This window comes from Gasterosteus aculeatus, chromosome 17 (genome assembly GCF_964276395.1).
Source record: "Gasterosteus aculeatus chromosome 17, fGasAcu3.hap1.1, whole genome shotgun sequence".
NCBI classification, from domain to species: domain Eukaryota; kingdom Metazoa; phylum Chordata; class Actinopteri; order Perciformes; family Gasterosteidae; genus Gasterosteus; species Gasterosteus aculeatus.
This window is the reverse complement of record NC_135705.1, coordinates 3455836-3483014: the sequence shown is the minus strand read 5'-3', so window position 1 is coordinate 3483014 and position 27179 is coordinate 3455836. Positions and strand designations below refer to the sequence as shown.

At 48.1% G+C, this 27179-nt stretch overlaps 2 protein-coding genes across 2 annotated transcripts in view; both read right to left on the bottom strand.

Moving 5' to 3' along the window:
• Positions 1–93: 93 nt before the first annotated feature.
• LOC120835701 (hematopoietic progenitor cell antigen CD34) lies at positions 94–12389 on the bottom strand. Its single transcript, XM_040204873.2, has 8 exons — positions 12127–12389; positions 5096–5209; positions 4533–4723; positions 3963–4055; positions 3066–3186; positions 2893–2945; positions 2345–2512; positions 94–1464 (listed from the first exon to the last, which is right to left on the bottom strand). The coding sequence occupies exons 1-8, from the start codon at positions 12209–12211 to the stop codon at positions 1276–1278; spliced, it is 1014 nt and encodes a 337-aa protein (XP_040060807.2). The 5' UTR covers positions 12212–12389; the 3' UTR covers positions 94–1275.
• A 6879-nt stretch (positions 12390–19268) lies between these two features.
• Positions 19269–27179, bottom strand: part of LOC120835715 (plexin-A2) — a 61503-nt gene continuing 53592 nt past the window's right edge. The window contains exons 25-32 of the mRNA XM_078092830.1: positions 26253–26412; positions 25616–25719; positions 24180–24276; positions 23391–23590; positions 23107–23276; positions 22619–22831; positions 21872–22022; positions 19269–21096 (exon numbers count right to left, since the gene is read on the bottom strand). Coding sequence (XP_077948956.1) covers positions 21001–21096; positions 21872–22022; positions 22619–22831; positions 23107–23276; positions 23391–23590; positions 24180–24276; positions 25616–25719; positions 26253–26412 — 1191 coding nt within the window. The 3' untranslated portion in view covers positions 19269–21000. The remainder of the gene's footprint in view (positions 21097–21871; positions 22023–22618; positions 22832–23106; positions 23277–23390; positions 23591–24179; positions 24277–25615; positions 25720–26252; positions 26413–27179) is intronic.

Below are 27179 nucleotides of genomic sequence, written 5' to 3'. Positions count from 1 at the left end.
TTACAGAACTTTACTGGACCCGGTGTGGAGGGTATGTGGCGTTTGTGTTTGATCGTGTCACAACAGAAGTAAGCTGAAGACGAGCAACAAAGATATTGTCAACAATCACAGTTTATGCGTCGGGCATTAACCGAGAGAACAAGCGTATTTACACATGCAGTACATCACAAAAGCAGCCAGATGTTCAGAAGAGAAGCTTAAAAAAAAAGAAAAAGTACCGCTAATGTAGAAAAAAAGTTCTGTATCAACAAGGAGACAAAGGCGTTCTCAGGAAAGAACAAACTTCTTTATGTTGTGGAGAAAAATCTTGGCAGGGTTGTTGTTTACCAGCTTGGTAACTCCCATTTTCTCTGAAAAATGCTGCGGCTTTTCATCAATCCCAAAGACAGAAGTGAGAGTAAAAAGTTTGCATTTGTTACTAAAAAAAAAAACAAATCTGTACACTGATTTCGTTATTAAAATCATCACACTGATACAAAAAATAAAGAGTACTTTGCAACACATCCTAAACTCCGACCCGAGGTCAGCTGTTGTGGAGGTTTAGTTGCTCATTATGCTCATGGGCCTAAAGCTCTGAGACAAATAGTAAAAGTTTCCAGCAGACATTTCTATGCTTTGAGTAACTTGATTCATTTCATGCCTCCAAAAAGCAACAGCAACTTCCTTATTTTTTTTTTTTTTAACATTGCATTTTTTTTTTTTATTACAGTTTGGCAATTTTTTTTAATCGAAAATATGATTTATGTTGTTCGCTTCGTGTCTACCCGTCTCCCAATTCAGGCAAAGGTCAGGCAAAAACAAACATTTCACAAATCAAATAGTGACCAATAGCAACGTCAGTCCCATCGCTGCTCTGCTCCCAACTTTGGATACAGATGGATCATTTGCTGCTGCCGCTCCAGAAATCCACAGCACCACATTTGGCGCGATTTCGTGCACAATGATTGTTACAACCGGACTGAAGTGGAGGCTCACAAATCCCGGTCAGCAGTGTCGGTCCCAAACACGGCGTGCTTCTGGTGGGCACCAGCAAAGGCCAGCGATCCCAAGTTATTCACATTACAGGCATTGTCATTATCGTCATCGTCGTCCAGAGAGGTGGGGGGGGGTGAAGGGCGGGGGTATGTGGAGGCTTCGTGTCGAATTGGTCTCCGTTTGTCTCTGAGGAAGCAGAGGGGCCTTCTGGGTAGTGTGACCCGGGGGGGAGGGGGGTTGATTGGTGAAAACGGGAGGTCAGAAGGAGAAAAGGGGGTGGGCGGGCGGGGCGGTTACGGCTTACATCTCCGTGTCGGCCACTGGCGTCTGGGTGGCAGAGTGTCCGTTGGTGGCGGGGGCGGCGCTGGTCCCGTTCTCCGGAGGGGTCTCCCCGATGGCGGTGGGCTTGTCGTGGGGCTCTTGGGGTAAAGGAGCCACGGACACCAGCGTGTTGGCCTGGTTCTCCTCGTCCACCTGGAAGGATTCGGCCTGAGGACAAAACGGCGACGTCAGAGCCCCAACCAGTTCAATTTCACTCTTCAAACACGACGTGCGAGCGAGCAGGCCGGCGTTCGCGTGTTGTTTGTGGTTTTATTGCTTTCAGCTGTGTGCACGCGAAGGTTTTGGAGATTGCCTCACTGTCGGAAGGTGAACAATTAAGAGTGCATGCGTGCTTCCTCTTTTACTTCGCTTCAAGCTGTAAGTGTGAACCCATTGTTTAAGTTTGATGAGGTAATCTGTCTGGGAATTGACCGTGACAATAACATTTGATGCCTGTGATTATACAATAAAAGGCAACGGAGCAATCAGCGCCCGAATCATCGTATGGGTGTGCCCCCATATGTAAACACTTTTGAAAAATGATGTGATGAGCTTCAGAGGGAAAAAACCCCCAACTGAAAACCATCTGCAGCCCCCTGGCACGGGAATTAGAAAGCACCGCAAGCTGCTTTGAGTTAAGGGACACGCGAGTCCAGCATGGCCTTCCTTCAGTGAGGAATCAACCTTTTCAGTTCTCATGAGGGAAAAACAGGGAAGAAATAAAATGTTGGTCCAAGTGGGACTTCTTTTAAATGTTGCCAGGTTCTAACCTCGTGATTGTATTCAAACTGGACCTTTTTAAAGACGAGAAAGACGATATCTGAAGACTTTGGTTTGGTTTCTTAGCCGTCGCCATCTTGGTTTTTTTCTTTGCTTTTTCACCTGACTACACTAGTTTATTGACATACAACCACAGGTGTCGCCCCCTGATGGCCATTGGCAATTATGCCTGTTTGAATTTCTATGTTTTTGTGTAAAATAATAACCGCCGCAGATCTTAGACTCAGTCGGCATTATCGCTGTGGCACACCTCCTCCAATCCACTCACCAGTCTGATGCCCTTGGAGGTCCTGCGGTGGGTCTTGAAGTAATAACCGGCCACCAGCAGGGCAGCCAGCAACAGGCCGGTCAGCAGCAAGGAAACCAGCACCAGCTTAGAGTTCTTCCCCCCTTCTTCCTCCCTCCCCCAGCGCGGCACGGCCTCCTGCACGTCGGTCTGCGAACAAAAAGTCAAGTGGTGTTTTGTGCCGAATAATAATAATGCCTTCAGCAAACCCAACAAACGCTCACATGCAAAAATATTGTGTTACTGTCAGCAGGAGATCTTCATTAGAAAGTACTCCACCTTTTATAGAGCTTTACCTACACAACTTTATCCACATGGTTTTTCAGTATCAAACAATGCTGTGCAGCTGTCAAGTGGATTGTTTGTGGGACACGTCCGACTTGAGCAAATTGGTGCAGCGTGGCAACGTTTTATCGTTGGATGTGCTGGCATTTCATAGCAAAGTCCAAATGAGCACCAGCGTGGTACCGTGGAGCATCTCTACAATGCGAGATAGATATATTTATTTTTATACATACAAAATACTGTACCTTATCTTTGATGTTGTCGTTGTTGAACCTGTCAGCCATGCCGGCAACATCCTCTGCAAATTTAAGAAGATTGATTCGCCGTTACAATTCAAGTGTTTGCACTCGCCTGCAGGATACGCCTCTGTGTGGAGGTTGTGCCGCAGTCTGCAAAACCCAACTATCACGCTACTGACCTTCAACGTATTTTCCCGACACAATGATTTGGTCGGAGTCGTCCTCTTGGTAGATATCAAGCTTACAGCCATCGCCGCACAGCTCCTGCAGAACACTTCCGATCTTCTCTTTGGTGTCTTTCTGCAAGGAGACCCAAATAAAACAGTGTTGGAAACCTTTTTGTTCCAACATGTGAATAGATCCCAAATGATTTGCCCTCTATGAAATCCCACCGCCTGCTTTTGACACTGCCTTGAACCTTGCACTTCACCCCTAATCCCTTCATCCTCCGCTAAGGATGCATCCAGACGCTGCCGCTCTGCAGGGCCCCTTGATGCTGTTCCTTGAGCGCACCCATGGCTCGATGCGCTGGACGCGGTGACCTTTATCTGGAAATCTTCGCCTTTAAGAAGCTCTTTTATTTGATCTCTGCGCGAGAGACGTCGCGGAACACGTCCATGGAGAAAAGCAAACCCCGAATGGCGATCTGCATTGTGTTTTGATTTCTCTGTCCGAGCACACAAGGGGAACTCTGTTGTCTGCTTAGCTGCTTACAGCCGTCTGTGCACCATTTAAATAATCCCTTCGCTGCTCGGGCTGTGTGAGCTTGACATCACATTTCGGGTGCGTGGACCGCCACCTCGACGCTGTGATTCCCCTCACAGCTGCTATCCTCGTCATGCCGGAGAGCTGAGCTCAGCAAGCTGGAAGCCAACCGGAGACCGGCATCGAAACCAAGCTAGAGACGATCGTCCTCTCCCGCCGGTTTGTTGCTTTGTTTCGTTAAACGGGCTCCCGCGTGAATATTCTGCTCACGTCACACGGCAGCTGTCTGCTGGTCAGTGGCACCGAAAGCTCCTCCTTAAGCCTTCTGTCGTGCCACATAAAGACAAACAATCCACACGTTTTGAACTTACACAGGTGGAGGAGGCCTTCAGCTTCAGATTGACTGCGTTCTTGTCCTTGACGGCCTCTTTGCTGACGCATACGACGTCAACCTGTGGCGCCAGCTGCAGAGAGGAACAGAAACCGCTTGGTTATGCGTGTCATGGACACTAGCAACTCAAAGTCCATCGAACTAACTAGAGAACTAGAGACTCGTTTCATTTGTATGGTACAAAATTGCATCCCGTTTTAGCTGAAAGCATATTTGTAGACGAGCCCAAACAAATGTGGCCTGCAGAGGATATTCTTTTCTTATGCAAACGCCGGCCGCCGGAGAAGAACTACTTGCAAATGGCATCATTTGAATGATTTGAAAACGTAATGCATAAGAGAGCCCCCCCCCCACAAAACACCAAAGTATTATTGAATGGTATCAAGCACCTTATTTCTTGTATTTGATTGTTATTCTTATTTTTAATTCTATTTAAAAACTGACTTCCAGCCAGCTGTCCTCTTTTCGTGACGCTGCAGATGCCGCTGGACTGTGAGTTGCACACCAGAAGCCTCACATTTGGATGACTTCATGGCCGCTCTCATCTTACCCGCGGAATGTTGTTGGGGCCGTCGCCCCTGGCGGGCAGGGGGGGCGCCGAGGTCTTGGCATGATCCTTGACTGTGACCGGTTCTGTGTTTCTGGTTCCGGCCGCTTCCGTTGCCGTCGCCGATGCTGCTTTGGGCTCTTCGGTCGTATTGGAAAGGGGGGCGTCGGTCGGGGCTACCGCCTCATCTCCCTCTGCGGATCGTTAATTTGTTAGGTTTTAAAATGGAACACTGAGGCTGTCAGACACAGGGCGGGTCAGAGGTTAATAGATACGGTTGATTCTGACTACATAAGCACCAAAGTACTCGTGCCTTTAAATTGTTCTTTGGTTATTTATGAAGAATTTCCTCTCAAGGTGCTGTTGCTCCTGCCTGTTTTGGCTTTTGTCTCTACAGTATAATATCTTTGTGTGTTGTTAACACGTGGTTGGTGTCTGCAGAGGAATGTTATTGCATTACTTCTGTAAGTAAAGTTAATTCCGTCACATTGACTGTAAAAACAAATCAAACTGTTTTCCTCCCACAGATGTGAATATGAATGGCAGTGTTAGTCGCTGATTCTTACCAGCAGCGTTCGACGTAATCGCACTCGTGTCTCCTTGCAGAGTCGTCGGCACCGTTGGTGTTGGCAACGTCGGCATGACAACGTGCTGCGCGTCATCCCCCGCCGCGAGCCCCGCTGCAAGATCACAAGGAGGCTTAACGTTACAATCTGCTTGTCATCAGATTGTTCTCAAGGCTTTTCCAGCTGTCCCAAGGATTCGGTCACACTTTACTCCCATTCAGCGACTCTTCATTGCCTTCGTCGGGTTATCAATGTGCGGATGTGCTGCTTAAACATCTCGGCGTGTGACTTCTGAACATTGAGAAACTCTGCCATCGATAACGCAGTGGTGGGACAACTCAACTTATTGCATTTAAACGTAAAAAATATGGAAACCTACTGTTAGCTACACAACACGCGTGTGTCCAACACATAAACTTATTCCTGTGCTGTGTACCAGAAGTGTGTTCACACTAAAGGGGTTGACATTTATGTGCAGTTCTGTGATTTTTGTGCTGAACCCCTGAAAACCCGGCAAGAATAAAAGAATAATTCCGCATTAAAATGCACCACTCGCATCAATAAGTGCCAACGCGATTGGATGCCGTTGGGCCTCGACTGAGTGAAAATGAGTAGCTTTTAATTAAATCTGCCTGTGAAGCATGGACCCCTCTCACGTCATTGTGACGGAGGTGACATCATAGTTGAGCTCCCGCTCGTTCACTTCCGGCCATTCAGAAGAATCCGAGGCGTTATCGCACAGCGGCTGCCGGGATTCGATGAAGTTGTAAACGCGAGGCAGCTGCTCGTACAGATCGCTCAGTTACCCGCGATGCATGAGCTCAGGCGGTGTGTGTGTGTGTGTGTGTGTGTGTGTGTGTGTGAGCCAACAGTGAGATTTATCTGCGTCCCTTGAGGCTCTGCAGTGATGGAGGATTAGTTGAAAAGGTTTTATCGCAGCAGATAGCTGATGTGCTGGGACCCGTGGATCATGAGGTACTCTGAAATGCAATCTTCGCCACTCTGAGGTATTCTGAAAGGATTCCCATGCTCGCAGTGACTCACTTCTCAAGGATGGGACGTACAAAATAAGTTGCATAAATGTGAGCGTGTTGATTTTCCATACAAACCATTAAACCGTTGGATGATCTTATTTAATGTGCTGCTGGAAGGTGCCATCAAAGACATCTCTCTTTCCGATAAGCATTTAAATTATGTAATAGGCCATGACACCATTTTCCATTTTCGTGATCCGTATGACTTTGGGGTTGCAGTCCTTGGTAAAAATCGGCTCAGGTTCCTTCACCTGCAAAGTTGTGTAAACCTGGATCACTTCCAGGGCACATTTCTTAAATTCTCTGAGCAAATTAGTAAGAAGTGGTACCACACCCTGCAGTCGCTGAGCTAATGAGCAGAGGCCTTTATCGCTCTAATTCACTCAGGTCAGATTACAACGCAGGTTTCAGGAGTCAAACATAATACCCAGCATGCATTCCTTTTCCCCACATTTCCCTCTTTCTGTCTAACAACAACAGCATAACCTCTATCAAAACATTCACCTCTGTAGACCTCATTACTTTCACTGTGGGATTCCTCCCCGGTTGCCAGGTTGACTTTGTGATGGATTTCAGGTTTGCTGAACTCAACCTTAGTTACTCTTTGTATGAACACAAAATAAAAGTTGCAATGAATGTAGAATAAAATGAGCAACTGTCCGTCATACTGTGTGTGCGGAGCGGAAATAAGCCATCTCTTTGTAACTGGCTCAAACGGTTGAGCAAACACAGCGGAGTCGCTGACCTCCTGAGCGTTTTTACGCTCTCCTCCCCGGCGGTGAAGCAGCAGCAGCAGCAGCAGCAATAAAGAAGCACGAAGGCTTCCTCTCTAGAAGTGCTCAAGTTTCACTACGGAGCCAGACTGCTGCCCCTCCTCGCTACCCTTCCTGCCTCTGGTTTACCATTAGGAGCATTAGCGAGGGCGCGGACCGACCACAGGTCAAGGACTCCCTATAACCTCGTTAAGTCGGCCCGACCCCGCCGCCCGTTAGGCCGCAGCCGCCGCCCCTCACCCGCCGCTGTGTGGTCCGCCTGCTTATTTTGCCGGAAAGGACGAGGCTCCAAATGGTGGAGGCAGTCTGGCACGAATCAGGTCTTTGCTCATACAAACGTGACACACGGGAGTGCGAGAGGTTAAAAACGCGATGGCGCGGCTCTGCGATCGCTTTACGTCATCGGGTGATTTGTAGCGGGCGGGCGGGCGTGGGGGGGGAGGGGGGGGGCTGGGGTGTAAAACAACATGAAGTGTCTGCAGATGGATGCTGCGGCCGATGGAAATGTTTAGTTTTTCAGTTACAGCGTGGAGGTTTGTGGGGATGCTGACGGGGATACTGGGGAGGTATTGTGGTCACTCAAGTTGTTTTCCCTTTTTTTTAATGGAAAAAACCCACACTGGAACTTTCGTTGATCTCCCCGTTTTGCGGATTTGAAACCATGGCACCGCGAGCGCACTCGTAAAACATTTTCCTAAACGTTTGTTTCGGCGTCAGACCCCCGACAACACTCCCCAGTAAAGTCCGTCCAACTCTCTGACGAGTCCTCCGCATTATGCAACAACAAACTTCCCTGAGCGGCAGCTACGGTGTTGAAAATGCTCCACCTCCCCCCCCCCCCCCATCTCCTGGGACTCCGGGTGGAGGAATGCGGCCGGCTTCGTAACAAGACAAGCCTTCGGCTCCAACGCCCTCCTCCCGCTGCCTGCTCGCCCTCTCCTAGTCACGCACGGCTTATGCCAGGCATCTACTGAGGTGGGATGCGGGCGCCGGGCCAGCACCCCGCCCACGCCGCACAGTGTAACGTGAAGCCACATGCCAAGGGCCACATGGCAACAGGTCATTTCTCTACTGTGGCTGCCGTCAGCCTCCTGGCAGGCTCGCCTCGTGCCTCCTGTGTATTATCTGAACAAAAGTTCTGCATGAAGCCACACGTGTTCTTCTTTGCATGCAACACTTTGCAGTCCATGCCTAATTTTAACGAGTGCAATTCTTCACGGCCACAATTTGTCTGACTTCCTCTTGGGGACAGACTTGTTTCTGCATTCAGTTTTGTTTATTTGTATTTTACATTCTGTGCACGTCCACTTTCCAAATGCATCCATCGCACCCATGAATCGCCATGTACTGTAGATCTTTCCCATAATGAAATAAAAGCGGTTATGTGTTGAGGGCTTTTACATTCACGTTGTTGATTCATAAGTAAAGGCGCAACTCTTGCGAGGTGTGAAAGGTTCCTGGTTGATTCTTTGCAGCTTAACATCAATTTTCTGTGTAAAAGTATTCAGAAGAAATCCTCTTCAAAGAGAGAAAAAACAACAATATATTGACGTGCAGATGAATTGCACCATGACGACGCCCCCTCTGAATGTTTAACATGAACCAGCTGTTGCATGTTTTAAAGGGGAAGTCCCTCCCACGGCTGTCCACAAGGGACGGACCCCAAACTAATGTGTCCTGGTGCCCTCGGGGCTCTTCTGTTGGGGTAAACTCCCGCGCAGCGTAACGAGGCGTAGTGAAGGGATAACGGTCTGCGCGCAACAGAGGAACGCGGCGTCAAGGTGACGACCGCCGGGGTTCTGCTCCACCGTCGCCGTTCGCCACGTGACATGAATTCGTGGATTTCGTCTCAGATCTTCCTTTTCCACAAAGGAAGTCGGCAGCCGGGAAGTCTCTCTGCTTCCAAAGCGGAGCGTAGACGTCCCATCTGTTATGACTGAGTCCGTGAGAGTCTGTCCAGCTAAGACGGCTTCTATAAACAATCTCGAGACATATGGCCTCCTCTCGTCTCTGCGGGTTTCCGTGTGCAGCAATTCTTTCCTATGTGTCTTGTCCAGGAGAAGCTGTAAGCGTACATTGCATGTACAGTATCGGGGGAGGGGGGGGGTCCGTGGGAAAAGGCAGCTAAGTGCTCACTCAACGATGATAACTACTCAAGGGAGGAAAACCCATTAACTTTTCTTAGTAGTATTCAAATAGATTTTTAAAATGGGCATTAATGTGATGCCTTCTATGCAGTGAGCCCATTTCAGGCTATTGTTTCACCTTCTCTGAGCAACGTAATATTGTACAAAAAAAATCCCTGTCTTGGCTTCTTTTCTGCCCTTGGACCCTGCCTCAAATATTTAGTGTCAAATTACCCCTTTAGAGGTTCATCACTCTGGCATCTATTGGATAGAAATCTGAGCCAAGTGCACACGCCCCCTCCCTCCCCGTACAAATCTATATTTTGTGTAAGCATTTGGAAAATCTAGTTAATCTCTAAGTATGCTATGATATGAAGTATAATTTTCTTGATATTTGATATAAAAAAGCACCATAAAAGAAGGGCGGGCTCACTTTCTTTCAGTTGACGCTCCAAGTCAGTTTAAAAGTTTGCATGTGCTGGTGCAGTATTGTTTTTTCCATATGTGGTTACCCCTTTCTGGCGTCTCTGGACCCTTCATGAAATCATTAATCATTGCATGTTTTCCTAATAAGGAGGGTTTCCATGATCTGCTATCTTAAGTCAGATCTTTAACCAAACCCAAGAGTTAAGAGTGCTGAGGAATGTGACATTAGAGCTCGGTCCCTTAAACATGCTCTGCAACTCTACCCGCTTTGAAACAACAGACCGCTGACCCTGCTATCGTGACCCCCCCCCCCCCCCCCCCCCCCTCAGCCCCCTCTGCCCCCTCCACCCCTGCCCTGTCGTTTCTGTCACAGCGATTAATGGCAGAAGAAGCCGGCCCATTCTTCTCTCGCGGCGAAAACAGCAACTGGAGCTGATGGTTTCAATCAGGCCCGTGGAAGCTGCGCCCAGCTGCAGCATTCACCCCCCCACCCGGCCCCCGAGGCCACTGCAGCCCCCTCGTGCCCGTTTCTGGGGACCACAATCAGGAAACATGACATCTGCTTTCAATTGGGAGCATTATATCGCCCCCCCGTCCCCTTCTCCGCCCCCCCCCCCTTTCCCCTTCCTCCTCCTCACACACACTCACAAGTTGCCCGCCAGTTTCACTGCATTACCTTGAATGAGCCTGGTCTGCTTTGAGTGTGTGCAGGTAGACTGTTAGAGAGGGGGGGGGGGGTCCGGTTGCAGATTTGGGCGGCAACGGCTCAAAGGCTCAACATGGATTTTGTCCAGAAAGAATACGAGATGCACTACATCTTTTAATCCTTTAAAAAGAAAAACCTCCCCCAGAGTAATTACTACCCCCACCCCCCCCCCTCCCCAAACACACACACATCCAGCGCTAGTCTTGAAAAACAACCACCACAGGCCATTAAGACACTAGAGTGCACTTTTGTCCCAAAGAATTGTGTGTGCATTTGAGTCGTCTGACATGTGATGCTCAGAATTCCCTTTCACGCATCTTCATTTCTAGATCACCAAACCTTCTGGTCGTTTGATAAAGCCGCCTGTTTGGTCGCTTTGCTCGAGAGCCTCCCAACAACAAGCACATGGCAGCGCCGGCACGGCTTAAACTGCGTTACGGAAAACGTTTCATGGGTACAGAGTCTATGTGAACATCTCACCGCTTTCCCACAAGGAGTCTGCTAATCGTCCCCAACTGGGGTTTTTCTCCCCCCGGCGTCTCTCATTACCTCGCCAGCCTCCCCTCCGGGTTGCCGGGGCAACCGTTGCGCTCTCTGACGTCTGTGAATCCGCTCTGACCTCATGGCGTTGAGCACAGTGGTCTTTCCTCCTCTTCCGTAACTCTGCTTCCATCTCCTGGGTTGTGAGTGAGGAGACAGGTGGTTCGTCCCGCCGGTGAGGTCTTGTTTGACTTACGAGGGTTTCTTTGTCCTCCATCTGTATTCAATCTGATATCTGCTCCTTTGCATCTTTTGTTTTTCCACTCTTTTTTTTTTTTTTGCGACAAACTTTGCATTTATTGTCTCAAAAGCAGAGTAAATGTTTTCTGGTTCAGAATATTTTTTCAGAGTAGTTTAATTTTCCGAAGCAGACATAGCCGATGATCTCATCCCCACCAGCTACACCCGTTGAACAAGGCACGCGGTTTGAATTAAGCTGTGTGTGGTTCTTTTCCAGCCACCGGCTGCAGAGGATCCGATAACCTCGGGTCGTTTCTCAGCTCCCTTTTTCTGGCATCTCGCTCTTACTTCGTGTTTACTTTAAGTCGAACTTCGCTCTCGGCCGCAACTGCAGGATGAAACGACCCATCTGTCTAAAAGGCGTCACATTTCTTTTTCATTTCACCGCACGATGTCCTTCCTGCCACTGCAGGCCATTAATGTCATACTCGAGTAGTATTTTTACATTAGGAGAAACAGAAACGGTGTCTTTGCTGTGAGTGAGATATCTAAAAAGTAGATATCTCACTGTGCGTACGAGGCACATGTTGCCTTTCCTCATAGTTTCACAGCCTCAGCTAATGCATCATGATCGCAAACTCCCCTCATCCAAGACACGCACGCTTCATCCGGCCTCACATTACACGGCTAAATATAAATACACACATTTCTCAAAGTCCTTGAAGTTCGTGGGAATCGGGTCAAGGAAATGGCCCCGGTGGAATGTTCACAAATAGTTTAAAACCCATTGAAAAGTCACGGAGGGAACTCTATTTTGGCATCACGCTGCAAATTCATAACTTGAGAATAGAGCTCTTAACCTCGCTTGATCATGTTCATCTTCCATGTGCCTCCACATGACTAAAACCCCTCCCTCTAAAATGATCCCTTTGTTTGCCAAGGAACTCCGAAGTAATCTTTTCTTTGAGGGGAAAAAACACGTTTTATTCAAAACCTGGAAAGCCTCACGTTTCCTAGATGTCTTCCCAGTACAGAGATGTAGTCTGTTTGCATTGCAGAGAGTCAAAAAATAAGCTGTTGGGTTAAAACCTGGGTTCAACTCAAAGGCCATTCAAAGAAACACCCCACCCTCCCTCTCCACACACACACACACACCCTCCCTCTCTCCCCCCCTGGATGGCCACACCGTCTCCCCCAGAAGTCGACCCTCTTTGCATTGTTCTGTTTGTTTTTTTTGACTACTCACCGTTCAGCAGCGAGGCGATGAGAAGCAACGCAAGAGCCAGCGTTGGACGCGGCCCGCGTGGTGTCTGCGGCGAGGATGCTGCCATTTCAGGTCCGTCGGGTGGGAGCGAAAATGCAGCGGGAGGAAAAAGAGGGTGACGCTGGCCGAGCAGGGGCAGTTAGGGGTTTCCTCTTACCCAAAGCGGGACAGGGTGGATAAAGCGCCACTTGTGTTCTCGCAGTTCTTATATAGTCCCCCCACCCCCCCCCCCTCCCTCCCTCCCCTACAGACCCCCGCCCCCATTCCTCCTCCCTCACCGAGGCCTGGCCCTACACCCTGTCTTACTTTAAACCTTCCTCCCTGACCCCACCCCTCTACGAGAAGCAAGGCAGCCGGGGAGCAGAATGGGGTCTTGTTGGGGATGTTGTCTATTCATGAAACAATAAATAATAGAAAGATGCGTTAGTCTTGAACTACAAATCGATATGTAGCCGTTAAGTCGACCCTCTCGGTGCTCGGATGACCCCCCCTCCCCCCGGTGCGGCCGCAGCACGTTGAAGGAGCCTGTTGTTCACAGTTTCTGCCGGTGCCGCGGAGCCCAGTCGGCCCCCGGGGGGGGGGGGCACAATGGAAGGTGACAGTGGTCTCTGGTCGTTAATAGGCTTATGGAGATAGACCTGCCGAGCAGAATATCATCCCGCAAACAAAAGTGGGACCCACTGTTATGCTAATGGATTTAATCCATGTCAGCGGCCCCGAAGCCCCCACCCCTCCCCCGGCGCCCACACTGCCCACTCAGCACAGCCATCAATCAACCACGGCCGTCCCGCTAGTGAAGACACCACAGGGTCCGCTGAAACCTTTCACACTTCCACAGAGTCCTGAAGGCGCCCAGCCCCCCACAATGTGGGGATCACTGCTTTACTCTCGTTAGCTCTTTTGCTAGCTGTTCTCATGCACTCTGTGAATCGCACATCTGGAACCACTGGCAAAGGTATGCTAAATGACTTGTTAAGAAAAAAAGAAGACCCCCCCCACCCCCCCTCCCAGACCGAAAAGAAAGCCAACGACAGCGAGTCGAGAGAAGTAAACTGCTACATACTTGTGAAATGCTCTTGTAATTTGACACCAGTCCCAGTGCCAATGGTCCCCCTGTCCCTGTTTTTGGCCCCACCCCCCCCCCCATCAACCCATTTCCTCTCTCTTACCCCCCCTTCTTGCCAGACTCCTATCAAACATTCAGCTTAAACAGCGGGGCGTTGAGGTGGGTAATCGGCACCCCGCTGTTACTCGAGATGAGCTTTGCTGAAAACCCTTAACTGAATAATCAGCGGCGTGCCCATTACAGCAGCCACAGCTGGGCGGCAGCGGCCATGTCACCCCAGTAAAACATTAATTAGCCCGTTAGCTAGTTAAATATTTCTGCTACTTGAGTCCTCGTGAATCACGGCGTCCTGTCAGATGGCAGTAAAGGCCGGAATCGACCTTTCACCCTCAACAGGACGACAAACGCTACACATTCCTTTGTCCTTTACCCCGGTTTATTCTTCCTTTTGTACCTTTTGATTTCACTTGTACAAGGACCCAAATGCTCTCATTTTAGCATTTCTTTCTGACGCGTTCTACACAACTTCATTGTAAATTGAAGGTGCTAATAAAAACCTTGCGTCTGGTCTGGTACCCTCCGTTGTTAGACGCCCAACGAAGCGCAGCGTAAGTGTCACAGAGCGGCTCGTCGCAGACCAGCCAACCGACACAGAGCCCATTTGGCCGGCCTCATACGCCTCTATGTGGTTATAGCATGTTGACTGACCATCTGTAGGACCAACAGAAATCCTGAACTGTTTCCAAATATTTTATTTTATTCTTATCTATTTTTCCAGTCCATTCCAAGAGACTTGGTTAACACATGCACACCTGTTTTGATCTCAAATAAAAAAAAACTAATGTCAGCCATTAGTTTTGAACAGTTGACTGACAAAGGACAGGAATAGTTTAGGCTGTTCATTAAGTAAATTGGTTTCTTCAAGCTGGTTTCTTCTAGCAAACAGTTTGCTAGATTAAAAAAGAAATATTGCTCCGAAGCTAGCTAGTGTCACTTGTTCCTAAAAGTTACGAGATCTAACTGGAAAGTCTGCAACACTTACTTCATCTTTTCAGGCCTCCCATTTAAGCCACAAAAACACCTATTTCATTGCCACTCCCCCAAAAGTAATTTTGGGGGAGTGGCAATGAAATTTTGGAACTCAAAGTTGTAAAGGAAGATAAACCGGATTGTGAATGTAGTCTCTTGTGGAAATTCATATTACATCACGACAGTAATTAATAAATCAAATGTTACAAAAAGAAACAGAAAAAAAATTAATTAAATGATTTGATTGCCAGTTTAGCTTTGAAGTCAAAATTGAATTAAAAATTCCCCTTCTAACACTTTTAATAAACAATCATTTATATTTAATTTAAATAATAATAATACATTTTATTTACAACGCACTCATCATCAGATCTCAGAGTGCGACAGAGATGGCAAAACATAGGTTAAAATAAAGTAAAAGCTAGTAAAAACATGGAAGAAAAAAACGTATAGAGTAAAAAAACAGCTTCTTTTGCTCGGCGCTGCCCGGTCGCCCGTGGTGCGGCCTCCACACTTTAGACATCCAGGGAAATGGGAAGGATTCGCTGTACAGAGCTCAACAATTCCGTTTCACTGGGCTTTTAAGAATACACAATCAAAATAATAATGAGCGATGGCATCTCTGATCACGTTCTAGGTTAAAACCAGTCAAATGGGCTTCTAACTGATAATAATATGTCACTTCTTGGATGTATTTCAGGCAAAAGCTCCCTGGCCATTCATCCAAGCAGTGTTATTTTGTGAAAATGGGTATTGCGGCGGCTAATTGGACACCCATAGGATCCCTGAGTCTTGGCTGACGAATCCGTAGGCTCCTTTAAATGGCAGACACCCCCCACCCCCCCACCACAAGTATAGAGCTAATTAGCTGAATATGTCATTGGTTATATTCTCAGAAGACTTCTGTGTTTCTTTCTTTTCTTTTCACAGAACTTAAAGTCAAAGGGATAAATGTAAGTTTTGTATCTGCTTAAAGATCAAAATACGTTTTCAGTATCAAAAGTGTAGCTATTTATTTCAGTCTGAGAGCAAGAGTTCACCAGCAGTGAAAGAGCCTCAGGCAGAGCGACGCTCCAAATGTGATGAGCCTTTGTGTGGAAGTCAATTCCTTCGTCACAGATTTATTATAATTTAACATCCGACATTTACGGTTTTGTTTTGACTTAACGAACGCACCAAAAGCAATTCACCCGTCGCTCAGCCCCTCCCCCTTTGACCTCTCACCTCCGGCACCTTAATGCATCACATCTTTTGTAAAAATCGCAAAGGCAGTCTCCAATATATGTTTCATTGATATATTCAAAATGTCATACTAAGTCAGCAGAGAAAACCGGTTAAGAAGATGAAGACGCCACAGATCAACGTGTTGGATGGAACCACCACATCGGCCGTGGTTAGCGGGCGTGTCATAGAGGTGCGAATGGTAGGTAATCTTGTGCTGATGCGCTCTTGTAACTTCTCAGGTTTTTATGTATAAATGTAGCGTTTTTGTATCTCCTACACTAAACCATGACCACCTCGATATCTTCATCAAACTAAAATGAAGCTGAAAATAGGAGTCCAGGATGGGGGGGGGGGCTGGCTGATGCCACGCTGGGATTGGTCAGTGTGTTCCCAAGGGGCGGGACTTGGAGAATGGTCACATGATGTTTTTCTTTTTACATTACATGTCATTTAGCTGACCCTTTTATACAATAAGTGCATTTTAACCATCAGGATACAAAAACGAACAAGAAACAAGAAAGCGCAATTTCATCAAATAAGCCAATATACAACTCGCTTTGGATAAGAGCCATTATAAGTACAATTTAAGTGCTACAATTTGTTTGCTTTGCGGCGCTAACGGTGAGGACATTTTTTAAAGTCCTCGTCCAACTTTGATTTTGGTCAATATATTTGTCGAAACACAATTTCAATCACAGAAAGCACATACACGTCGTAATACTCATTTCATGGAGCTTTGTAAATTGGTGCCGTAAATCCCACAAAGGGAGCCTCTCTTGAAGGGATCTTGTGAGTGCAGGAGAGGGAAGCTGAGCAGGAATGGAAGTTAAGGGGGGGAGGGAGGAGGGGGAGGAGGAGTAGTGGGAGGGGATTTCATTTCAAAATGCAGCAAATTGACCGTTAACCAGAGCAGCGAGGTCTCTGCCGTCGAGCGAGCGGGAAGCAGACAAAGGAAAGCGGACAGAGAGGAAGTGCCGCTTTGATGAAGTCACTTCTTCCCAAAAGAAAACACGTGTGCAGGACGTCCTGGTGTGGCTTCTCTTCACGGTGTCGGGACGATCTGTGGTCTCTGTAAGTCTGTGTCATGACCTACAGGACCACCGCATGGCTCTGCAGATGTCCCATACACACACACACACACACACACACCCTCAGGCGGCAGCGCTGAAACAGACACTTTTTGTCATTGACTCGTACCCTTTGCCCTCTTCCTACATCACATTTCCACAGCTTCTCACATGATTCTGTCTCTGTGCTCCCCTGTGTCTCTGTCCTTGTCTCTCTGCACATGTCTCTACCCATGTCTCTCTCTCTGACTCTTCTGACACACATGCACACACACACACACACACACACACACACACACACACACACACACACACACACACACACACACACACACACACACACACACACACACACACACACACACACACACACACACACACACACACACACACACAGATGTGATGATTACTTTGGCCACAAGATGGCACCATTAGACTGGCGTGCTGTCCAGGTATCTTCCCGGGAAGTTCATTCATTGCTGCACACTGAATATTTTGCAGGTATTTAAGAGAATACAGCCGCCTGGTTATGAAGGCCGTTATGACCAGAGTCTGAAAGTGACTTGTGGACAAATGAGAAAACTACTAAAGGAAATTGGGGAAATGCCCCAAATGCCGTGGCAGATTATCTCATCCAATGGAACAAGTTGTTACTGATGCTGTGGTCATTTGCAATTCATTGTCATCAAGTTTTGTATTTATTTTCCCCCGTTTGGACGTCTGTCTTTTGTCCTCGGCAAGAGCAAACCTATCTCTGCCTGTTTGATTGTGTGCACTCTAATATTGCAGACTGCATTTAATTAAAGCAGCAGGACACTGAACAGAGCTCAAGGATGCGTTCCAGCGGCGCTGAAGGGAATTCGGGACCTGATTGTGCAGAATACTGGGAGTGAACGTCATGGAAGGGAAAAACAATTATGTAATAATTAATTATTATTACACATTTTGTGTCTGTATCTGCTGATAGTCGCCGGTTTTCCTCCGAGCTGAAAGGAGCCTCTGCCCATAAAGAGAGGCATCCATACTGTGAAGCAATTATATCAACCCTGCACAATATCACACGGTACAGTTTCTGCAACAAGAAAAAATGTTTTGTTATTTCTAAAGGGATGAAGTGATGATTATTTTCACTGTACATGAATGCAGTCCATGTCTGCTGAATAAAAAAAGACTCCTTTGATTTAATCGGTGATGTCTTAATTGTACGACTACTTGTTTGAGCAACATTGCATTGTACGGGTGTTCCTGTTATTGTGTCCAGCCCTTTTTTCCGTGTGCACAAATTCACTGAACCACTCGCCGCTCCGCGCCTCAGGACACTTCATCGACTATTAACACCGACCGTACTGGTTGTTCAAGGTGCTCGCAGGTTTGAGGCCTTATTTCCTGTCAGCATTCACGCCGCAGTTAGACGCACAGCTTGAATTATTCCTCAAGATCTGCAGTGTGTGTGTGTGTGTGTGTGTGTGTGTGTGTGTGTGTGTTTGTACGGCCCATTTCCTACCGAATCAGATACCGTGGGCAGCGGGAGAAGCCTGTTCGGTGTCACAGAAACGGGAGTGTGTCGAGCTGTTCTACTCCCGGGCCGACGTAATGCTGTGTCATCGATCACGGGCCAAAGCGCGATGGAGACGTTATGAGGACTTCCAGCCGCTGATGGAGGAACGATGGCTTTTCTAATGGCTGCAGCAGCTCCATAAACCTGTTTGGTGCCAGCCAGCCATGCAGTCTGTCAAGAGGACATCCTGTGGCTCGCTCAGCTGTCGGCGGAGGAAGTCTGAGTGTGCGTGTGTGTGTGTGTGTGTGTGTGTGTGTGTGTGTTTTGTAAGTGAAGGGGGGAAATGCTGCTGCTGAGTGCAGCAAAGGAAGGAAATATGAGGGTTTATAGTCTGGCAGGCGTGCAGACGACTCTCTCCGATACCCTGATGACACCCCCCCACCTGGACCTGACAGCTATGGGTCGGGATGCCTGGGTGCTCAAGAAGCCCCCCACCCCCCACCTCTGCTTTGCTTGCCCTCCTCCCCGAGGGTTGACCATGAATAATGAATCCTGGCTCCGTGTGGCGAGTGCTGCGGAGCCCCTACATGCTGCTTACACGCCAGACCAGATGCTGTCACCGCGAGCGCTGAGAGCTCTTCGCCACTCCGACGGGCGCCTTGATTACACGTCTTTTTTTTTTTTTTTGATGATTCAGAAGGAAGCGATTGAAAGTTTTTGTTTACACATTTTTAGCATTTTTTGTCGATATTTTTAACTCAAGGAAATTATGGCAACATTATGGCAAGATGACAACACTGATACGGTGCTAAGAAGAAAACAATTATGATTATACTCTACACTTTCCTCTAAATGAAGTTCCAGAACGCCTTCGTTGCTGTTTACAGCCTTGACTTCAATCTGGATTAACAAAACCTTGTTAAGGGCTCATAAGTACACTCATGTTTTAGTCTCCGCTGTGAAATCTCTTTACTTTTGTGAGAAAAAGCTGATTTGTGAACGTGTTAAACAGTTATGCTAAAAGAACACAGCTGAGCGATAAATGTGTGTTCTAAGTGTGTGACATCATCGTTCCTTGCGAGGATCATATCGTATTGTTCACTTAATCATTTTTGTTTGGAAAATCAGCATCTTTATAGCGTCATATGTAAAAATGGGAAAAGCACTTTTGATATGAATTAATCTTTGTGGACGAGAGACGTTTATGAATTCAGCATCATCACAAAAGACAGCAGGCGGATTTCATTTATCAGCCGCGCATTTAATGTATAACAACAGTACAAAGTGAATCTTTTGCTTGCAAAATAGGAGTGTTCTTTATGTACAATATTTATACAATAATATATAGTTTAAAAAACATTACAGCTTAAATGTCCGACAGTTTATTGCACAACACATTTATAAATTATCATCAAACCACACACAGAAACAGACGGGTTCTCTGTCGTATTTCAACATTTAACAGGAAATGTTTGTATTATTTATATCATCTTGCTATTCTAGCTTAGCATGAACAAAGGTCCTGTGGGAAGAACATTAACCCCACTGATACTGCAACGGTGTGAGGAGCGTCGTCTTTGTGACTCTTGATGGTCGAAACGCAAACGCTCGACACTCAAAAACCCTGAATCTGAATCCTCCCCCATGATAATCATCTGTAAGTGTAGACGTGGCACTCGATAAATACAGCAGCAGAAAATGTACATTTGAATGCGTAACGTGTGCGACTCGTATGCTGAGCGATGGAAACGGTCCGGATGCAAAGCGCCGATCAATCACACAGCCACATGGGCCAAAATATCAGGAACGCCGACTCGCCGCTCTCACAGGTCACGTCCCCACATGAGGCATCGAGGCCTCCGTCTTAATCCTCAGTGGAGCAGCAGGTGCTCTTTGCATCTCATGTTCAAGTATCGCGTCAGATGTAAACAATGACTGATGAGACGGGGGGGGGGGCTAATCTGATCCACGGTCACACTCGTAGCGCCATTAATCAGGCTTTCTGCTACAGTTCAATTTGGTCTCCACTTATCTTTTGAATGTCTGAATTGGGCACTATAGATCATCGCTGTACAGAATGTCCCATCTTAAATGGGAATCTTTTCCGTACAATGACACGTATTATTAATAGCCTCTACAGGAGCATTTAATATGAATGAAACAGTATATTTGGCACAAAAAGCCGGGTTTGGAAACATAACTCGGCTTGTTTTAATTTTGAACGTTATTCAATCCCTGGAGCGTTGGAATTCAGATAATCTTCATTCAACCAAAAAAAAAGCTCTGTACGGGAGAACAAAAAGTAATAATGCCTGCTTATAAGTAATAAGTAATAATGAGTCTTTAGTCTTTTTTTTCGCTTAACAAGTTCCACATCTCGGCTCCAAAGGGCCGTGTCACTCCGAGCCCCCTGATATGTAAGCGTCCTTCCCCTCTGACACATGAAAAGTACTTTGAGTCTCGTGTGCCGTCCCAGTAAATGGCCTCCTGTCTTCTTTTTTTTTTTTCTTTCTTTTTTTCTCCTCGCGTGGAGCCGTTCTTCATTAAGTGCTGTTCTCCCCTCAGAGCCGACAAGCCTGGCGACCCGACGACGGCCCAGAATCCTCTCTGGGACTCCCTCTCTCTCTGTGTGTGGGGGCGTCGTGGAGGCCGGCCGTGCGCCTGTCGGAGGCTCCTCCGAAAAGATTTAGCTTTGACGGGGTGCATCGGGACGACCCGCGTGCTGCGGTCTGTGTATGTACATTAGTATGCGCGTGTGTGCAAATCTCTCTGAGTGCGATTTGTCAGTTTGTTTATACAGTCGGTCTGTCGAGTCTGTGTCTGTGTGTGTGTGTGCGTGCGCGTAAATAATGTGTGTGTTCACGTGGATATCTGAGTGCCACGCGCGTCGCCGCTGGGTTCATAACACATCTGCTGTGTGTGTGTGTGTGTGTGCGTGTGTGTGTGTGTGTGCATGTGTGTGCGTGTGTGCTTCAGCTCTCTATCGACATGGCTGAGATGATCTGCTCCATTTTATACGCCAACTTCTGCTTCTGGGCCTGTTCATCCTGCTCCAGCGCCTCGATGATCTACAACACACAGACACACACACACACACACACACACACACACACACACAAGGGCACAAACTGTGAAACCTTACACAAATATTCATACACCCAAATACAGATCTGCAACATGAACAGCTTGTACTGCTATTTCTATTTTGTTGATTTTATATATATATATATATATATATATATATATATATATTGTCAATCACCTTTCACTGCATTTGTTTAAAGAGCACATACCATATTTGTTTTAATTGCTCATACTTGTTTTCTAGCTTCCCACTTGCTGTTTGCATGCTTTAGTGTCTAATTGAAGCGTGTCTGTCTGCATGGAGCCGCCCTCGCTACGAAAGGCTACCGTCTCCCGCGTGGAACAGCTCAGTCTGCTCCGATCGGCTTGCGCTAAAAAGACGGTGTACCTTTTTGCAAAGGTAGTTCTCAAGACGTGGGTGGAGACGCTTTTGATACGTGGCATTATTTTCATTTTCTTTTTTTTGTCCACCGGAGGAAAGCGCAGCACTGACGCGCGGTTACGGTACAATCCCGTATCCACCCAACAGGCAAGCAGGGCAACGTAGTTCTGTTCGCGTCCACGTTTTTAATTCCAATATTTGCTCTCCTTTTAGCTCCGAGGGCAGCAGCACGAGTGACACCTCCTACACGCGGTCATTTCGTCCTTTTGTCAGTATAAAAATAGCTGCTTATGCAAAAAAAAAAAGGGAACGCTAGCTTCGGATGGCCGACCACACCAGCGGGACCTGAGCGGCGCACTTTGCCGAGCGGGCCTCACCTCTTGGCTGTACTTGCTGACGTAGGCGTAGATCTCGTGGAGGGCGCTGAGCATGTTGAACTCACTGGAGTGAAGGCGGGCCTGTTCAGCCAGATAGGCATTCATATCCTGATCACTGATGGCAGGCAGGCGGTTGATGTCAGCGTAGTACCTGAGACACACACACACACACACACACACACACACTCAGTCAGTCAGTGCACGGTCGACTTCCCTCCCCACCTGGATTCAGTGTTGTTGTTGTGGAAAGTCATAAAACCTGCATTGTTAAAGGAGGCCGTAAGTCAGAGGCGTGAAATAAGGGAAGGTGTCCCCCGCGCGGTCTTTCTCACGTGACTTCAGACCAGCACACAGTTTCAGTTGTCACTCGAGTATTCATTTGGTTTCCCTCCAACCCTTTTAGAGCTGCATGATTAATTGTGCCACAGTTTGCATTTAAACATTCATGCAATCCCATTTATTCAGGAGGATTCCGCCGTAAATGCCTAGCAGGGAGGTCAGTTGCACCAAACCGAGCGCTCCTAATTCGTCCCTGCAGTAAAAAAAAAAAAAGGACGAGATTGCTTAATCTATATCCAATAATGACACGGCTTAAACGAAGCCTGAAGCCAACAATAACAATAACCTTTAATACGGCAAACCTGTAAACCTAATTGGATCTAAGAAAACACAAATGTCACTTCAGACCTCCACATAGATTCGTAGATTCGTCCCTGTGAAGAAGTGACGTCACCCAAAGACACACACCTTTCTACCCAGCTCTTGTAATGCGGTATGTCCTTGGCGTACAGGAGTTTGGTGGAGGGCGAGTCTTTGCCCAGGCGGTGTTCAGAAGTCGAGCAGGAGTCCATGAACGTCTGGGCCACCACGGACAGACAGGCGTCCGTGATGCTGCTTTTATGGATGTCGAACACAAACTGGGGGTTCTTGATCACGTTTACCCAGAAGCGCAGAGGCAGGCTGCAGATGTTTGGAGAGACAGAAAGGATTTACATACTTTTCTCCAAGTAGACAAGGTGTTCCCTTTTTACTAGCTTTTTACTCGCCCACCGATCCTGTGATGACTTTTAAACTTTAATTATGAGAACGAGAATGAAGAGTTCAGAAGACGATGGAATTAGGAGCTTTAAACAGTTACGGATTGAAGAGAATGATTATTAAGAATCTTTTCAAAGAGAGGAAAACGCAGGTAAAAGTCCTGTGAAAAGTGGGGCGTCCCCCCGTCCCCCCCTCACCAGTTGCTCTTCCAGGTGTGACGGACGTCGGTGTCGTGGATGCCGTGCCGGTCGGCCTGCTCGTCCAGGAAGTCAAACATGTATTTGATTGCCAGCGGCAGGGCGGTGCCCCGGCACACGGTGCTGAACAGCGTCTCGAACAGGTCGTCCACGAACTTCTGCAGCGTGCCCTGCAGGGGGCGGAGCGCAAATAACAACGCAAACGTTGGCCCAAAATACGTCCACGTTCAGTGATATTTACAAAAAAAAAAAAAATTCACGTTGAATGAATTGTAAAACTGCACCTTCGTGGCCAGCAGCCTCGTCAGGTAGATCTCGGACACCATCTTGCTGCCGCGCTCGCCCTCCTTTTGGTCGCCGTGGTCGTGGTTCTTGACCAAGTGCCAAACTTTGACCCCGCTCTCCATGTCCGGCGTCAGCATGGGCACGCGGGAGTGGGGGCTGTCCGGGCTGGTGGGCGTGGAGCGGAAGGAGACGTCCACGCCTGGGCGGTCACATGTTTAAAAAGTGCACGCGTGTAAATGGAACAGCTCTCATGTGATAAGTAAAGTCCCGTTTGCCCCTCGCGTGTGGATCTAAGGCAGGCTCCCTCTTTGTGATCCCAGTGAGCAGGTTGGTTGCGTGTGTTCAGACTGTATAATCGTTTGCTGACATCACTTCATCGGTTGTCATAGTAATGACACAGACGTGCATCCGTTCGTGTTCTCCACCTCGACTCTGCTCCGTCCTCTCTCTTTGTCTTCCCGGTTTGTATTTTAGTTTTCTAAATGTTTGAATCCCTTGTAACGGGATACGAAGGATCAGCGCGAGTTGTACATATTTGAAGAGATCTCATTTCAATTCCCCTTTCCGTTGAGCAGTTAACACGACTCTGCAGTGATAAGACTCGGTGAATATTTTCTAACCTCAGATTGCATCTCTTTGTTTAACGGGCCGTTTAACAGTATCTGCCCACAGACTGATGAGTGACGGCGACGGATGATGACATCTGAGACGACACACGGTGAGCTGGATGCATGCTAAGTGTGTGTGTGTGTGTGTGTGTGTGTGGGGGGTTCTGAAACGGTACCGACCGTATCTGCTGATGCTGCGTGGGAAGCTGGCAGAGCAAGGAATGTTGAAAGAGGACATCTGTTTGGGCACCAAGGCCACGACGCAGCGCTCGGACACCTACGGAGCAAAGGTACGGTTATTATTAGTAGTAGTATTATTATGGGATGCCGGTTTGCACCTGGAGGTCAAAAGCAATCACAGCTGGAATTTGTGAAGGTGTTGACAAATAAAGGACCAGGAATTTAAAGGGAAATATGATTTAACGGTCTTTCTGAAAGGCCTTCGATTAGACTCGTGAACTTTTAAGGACACAGACTTCAGTTCAAGTGAAAGATCCTGGAGGAATCGACAGTTCTTGACATCTTGCCCGATCATCAACTGGGTAGGAATACAGAAATCAGCGCATTGATCAGCTTTAACTTTCAGAGCAAAAGGATCCATATCTACTTCATATCGACGCCTCGCTCTGACTTCAAGGTCTAAACGTCGACCTTCGAACTTAATCTCAAACTGGAGTAACGAGATTCATCCATTATACGAAATAGGGAAGAAATCCTCCTCGCATCAATGTGATTCACTTCACTTGGGTTCAAATGCAGTCAAGGTGGAAGGAATCAGAGCTAACAGAGCTCAACAAAAGCTTAAGCGGTCGTTATCGAACATCGCCGCACACTTTAAACGCGTAGCAGGTTTTGAAGTCCGAATGTCCGAGAAGAGGCTCCCTCGCCTCCTCCCGCGGGAGCTGCGGGCAGATTCGCCCGGCAGACGCGGCGGCGGGGTCGTCCGCAGCGGGAACGCCGCGACAAACGTGGCTGATGCAAATCCAGCTTAGCCGCGGAAAACAAACATTCGCACACCTGGCGGAAGGGGATTTAGAATGAAAGACTGAACTTGTTTATCTCCTCGACAGAGGAGAGCGGAGAACACGCGTCGAAACGCGCTTTTCGCACAGAAGATGCAGATTTCCTGTCTTTCACTTCCCTTCTTTCTGTTCACGACAAACGTGTGCGTGTGTGATTGGAGCAGCTGACCGTCGGAGGAGATTTGGCTGACGAAGGAACGGGATGAATCAGCGGCGTTCGTTGACCTGTGTAGTCGGCGGCGGTTGACTAAGCGTGCGCGTGACCCCAAAGGGGGGGGCGGGTCGAGAGGCCGCTGGTCGCGGAGGGGGGAGAGACGCGAATATGAATGAGTGACTCATCCGCCGTGACGCCGTCGACACAAAAGAAGTCAAAGATTCAAGGTTTGTGCGAGTGAAACGGCCCCGCGGGCTGAAATGATTCATCATTTATTCATCTTCCGAGTTACTTCTCACACTAAGATCTCAGGCATTTCTGCATCCACTGTTCAGTTGAATATCTTTTTGGATCCTTTGGCGCCATTTAAAACCATCTATGAATCAACCCTTCAGCACAATGGTTGGTGAGTTATAGTAAGCGTTGACGTCATCTCAGACCTGGTAGTGCACGAGCGTGTTGAGTCTCTTCCAGTCGCTCTCTATCTTGGTGGTGATGTCCTCGTCCTGCAGGACCACGCGAGCCGTCCTGCCCTGCCGCCACTCTGAAGGGGGGGGGGGGGGGGGGGGGGGAACAAAAAGCTCAGTCAGGAGTGAACGTGTGTCTTTTCTGGGGGAATGTTTGAATCCCAAAGTGCCCGCGAAGCGCTCAGTGTCACGCGGGCGACTCCCCGTGCGTTTCATCACACCGACGAACCGCCCCGGAAGCAACAATCCCCCAACATCCCTGACTACAAACCCGAAGCAGGATCCGCCGCTACCTGCAGGACATCGCATTTACTCCCTCTGAGGGTGCGTGTCGGCTGGATTCGTGCCCGGTCGCCGGGGATCGGATGACACGTTGTGGGCGTAAGCTCGCGTGTAGGTGAGCTGTCAGGGAGGTTTAACGTCAGCGCCTCCGGTTCGCGCTGTAAACACTTTTTTTTTGTCTTAAGGTGTTTTTTCAACTTCCCCAAACTGGTTTTGAGCCCCGTGTTGATGTCATACGCCTCCCGTGAAACATCTGCGATAAGACCCCCCCCACCTCCCTCGTTATTCCAACACATCTCTCTACAAATAAGACAACTAGCAGCCTCACCCAGGTCCATGTCGGCAGCGCGCGGCCGCTGTGAGCAGGGCATGTTCTTGTACACGGCGTCCAGGATCTTCTCCTTCACCTGGGTGATGGTGTCACAGTTGAGCACCTTGACAGGGACCTCCGGGCTGTTCTCATTGTCTGGGTTCACGCAGCTCAGCGTCTGGGGGCGCGGGAAGACGAGGCGGGTTAAGAGGCGGGAAGGAAATGCCTTTCATTAGGGGCTTCTTCACCCAGCTGGAGAGGATCTTGGGCCACAAATGTAATTTCGCACCTCCGGAATGTTGGCGCGCGGCTCCAGCGCGGGGGGGCATTAAGGAAGTAATGAGACACAGGCCTCGCCGACATGGATATCAGAGAGGTGTCATCCTGTCGCCGGCTGGCTCTGCCTCTGAGCGAAAAGGCCTGAGGGGGAACTTACTCTGGCGTGGAAAGAGCGCAGCCGGCTCTGCTGTGCACACAGGTGGCCCGGCTATCGCCAAACACCAGTCACTGTCAGTTAAAACCTCCCTGTCTACACGTTGCGGCATTATCTTTACACCAGAGTTGTTCCGTCAGAATAATTCAGTCCTCCCATATCGCTTGTGTGCTTGCGTCTGAATGTATTGGGGGGGGGGGGCTTTGGAAAAAGCATTGCGATCTCATTTTTTACAAGGCTGCGATCTGAAGTTAAAGGAGTATTTAATCCACGTGTATCAATTATTCATCCCATGTTACCTTGAAGGCCCCCACGGCCAATCACAAATATGAGAAAAGTCTCCATAATTTAATCCAGGGTGACGTTTAGCGCCAGCAAAGTAATACATCGACGCATCCGTTTAAAAGCTCTTGTTTATCCGGCTGTACTTCCTGTGACTAACACTTCGCCTCAAATGAAATCGTCCTCTTTCAACCCGTCTCACTGCTGAGGTGCTGCAAGTGGAGGAACCG

Excerpts from the sequence above, each read along its gene's own strand:
- LOC120835701 (XM_040204873.2), bottom strand. The coding sequence starts at position 12,211 with ATGGCAGCATCCTCGCCGCAGACACCACGCGGGCCGCGTCCAACGCTG. Across the intron at positions 4,724-5,095 it reads GATTACGTCGAACGCTGCTG|AGGGAGATGAGGCGGTAGCC; the intron begins GTAAGAATCAGC and ends AACGATCCGCAG. Across the intron at positions 1,465-2,344 it reads CCTCCAAGGGCATCAGACTG|GCCGAATCCTTCCAGGTGGA; the intron begins GTGAGTGGATTG and ends TTTTGTCCTCAG.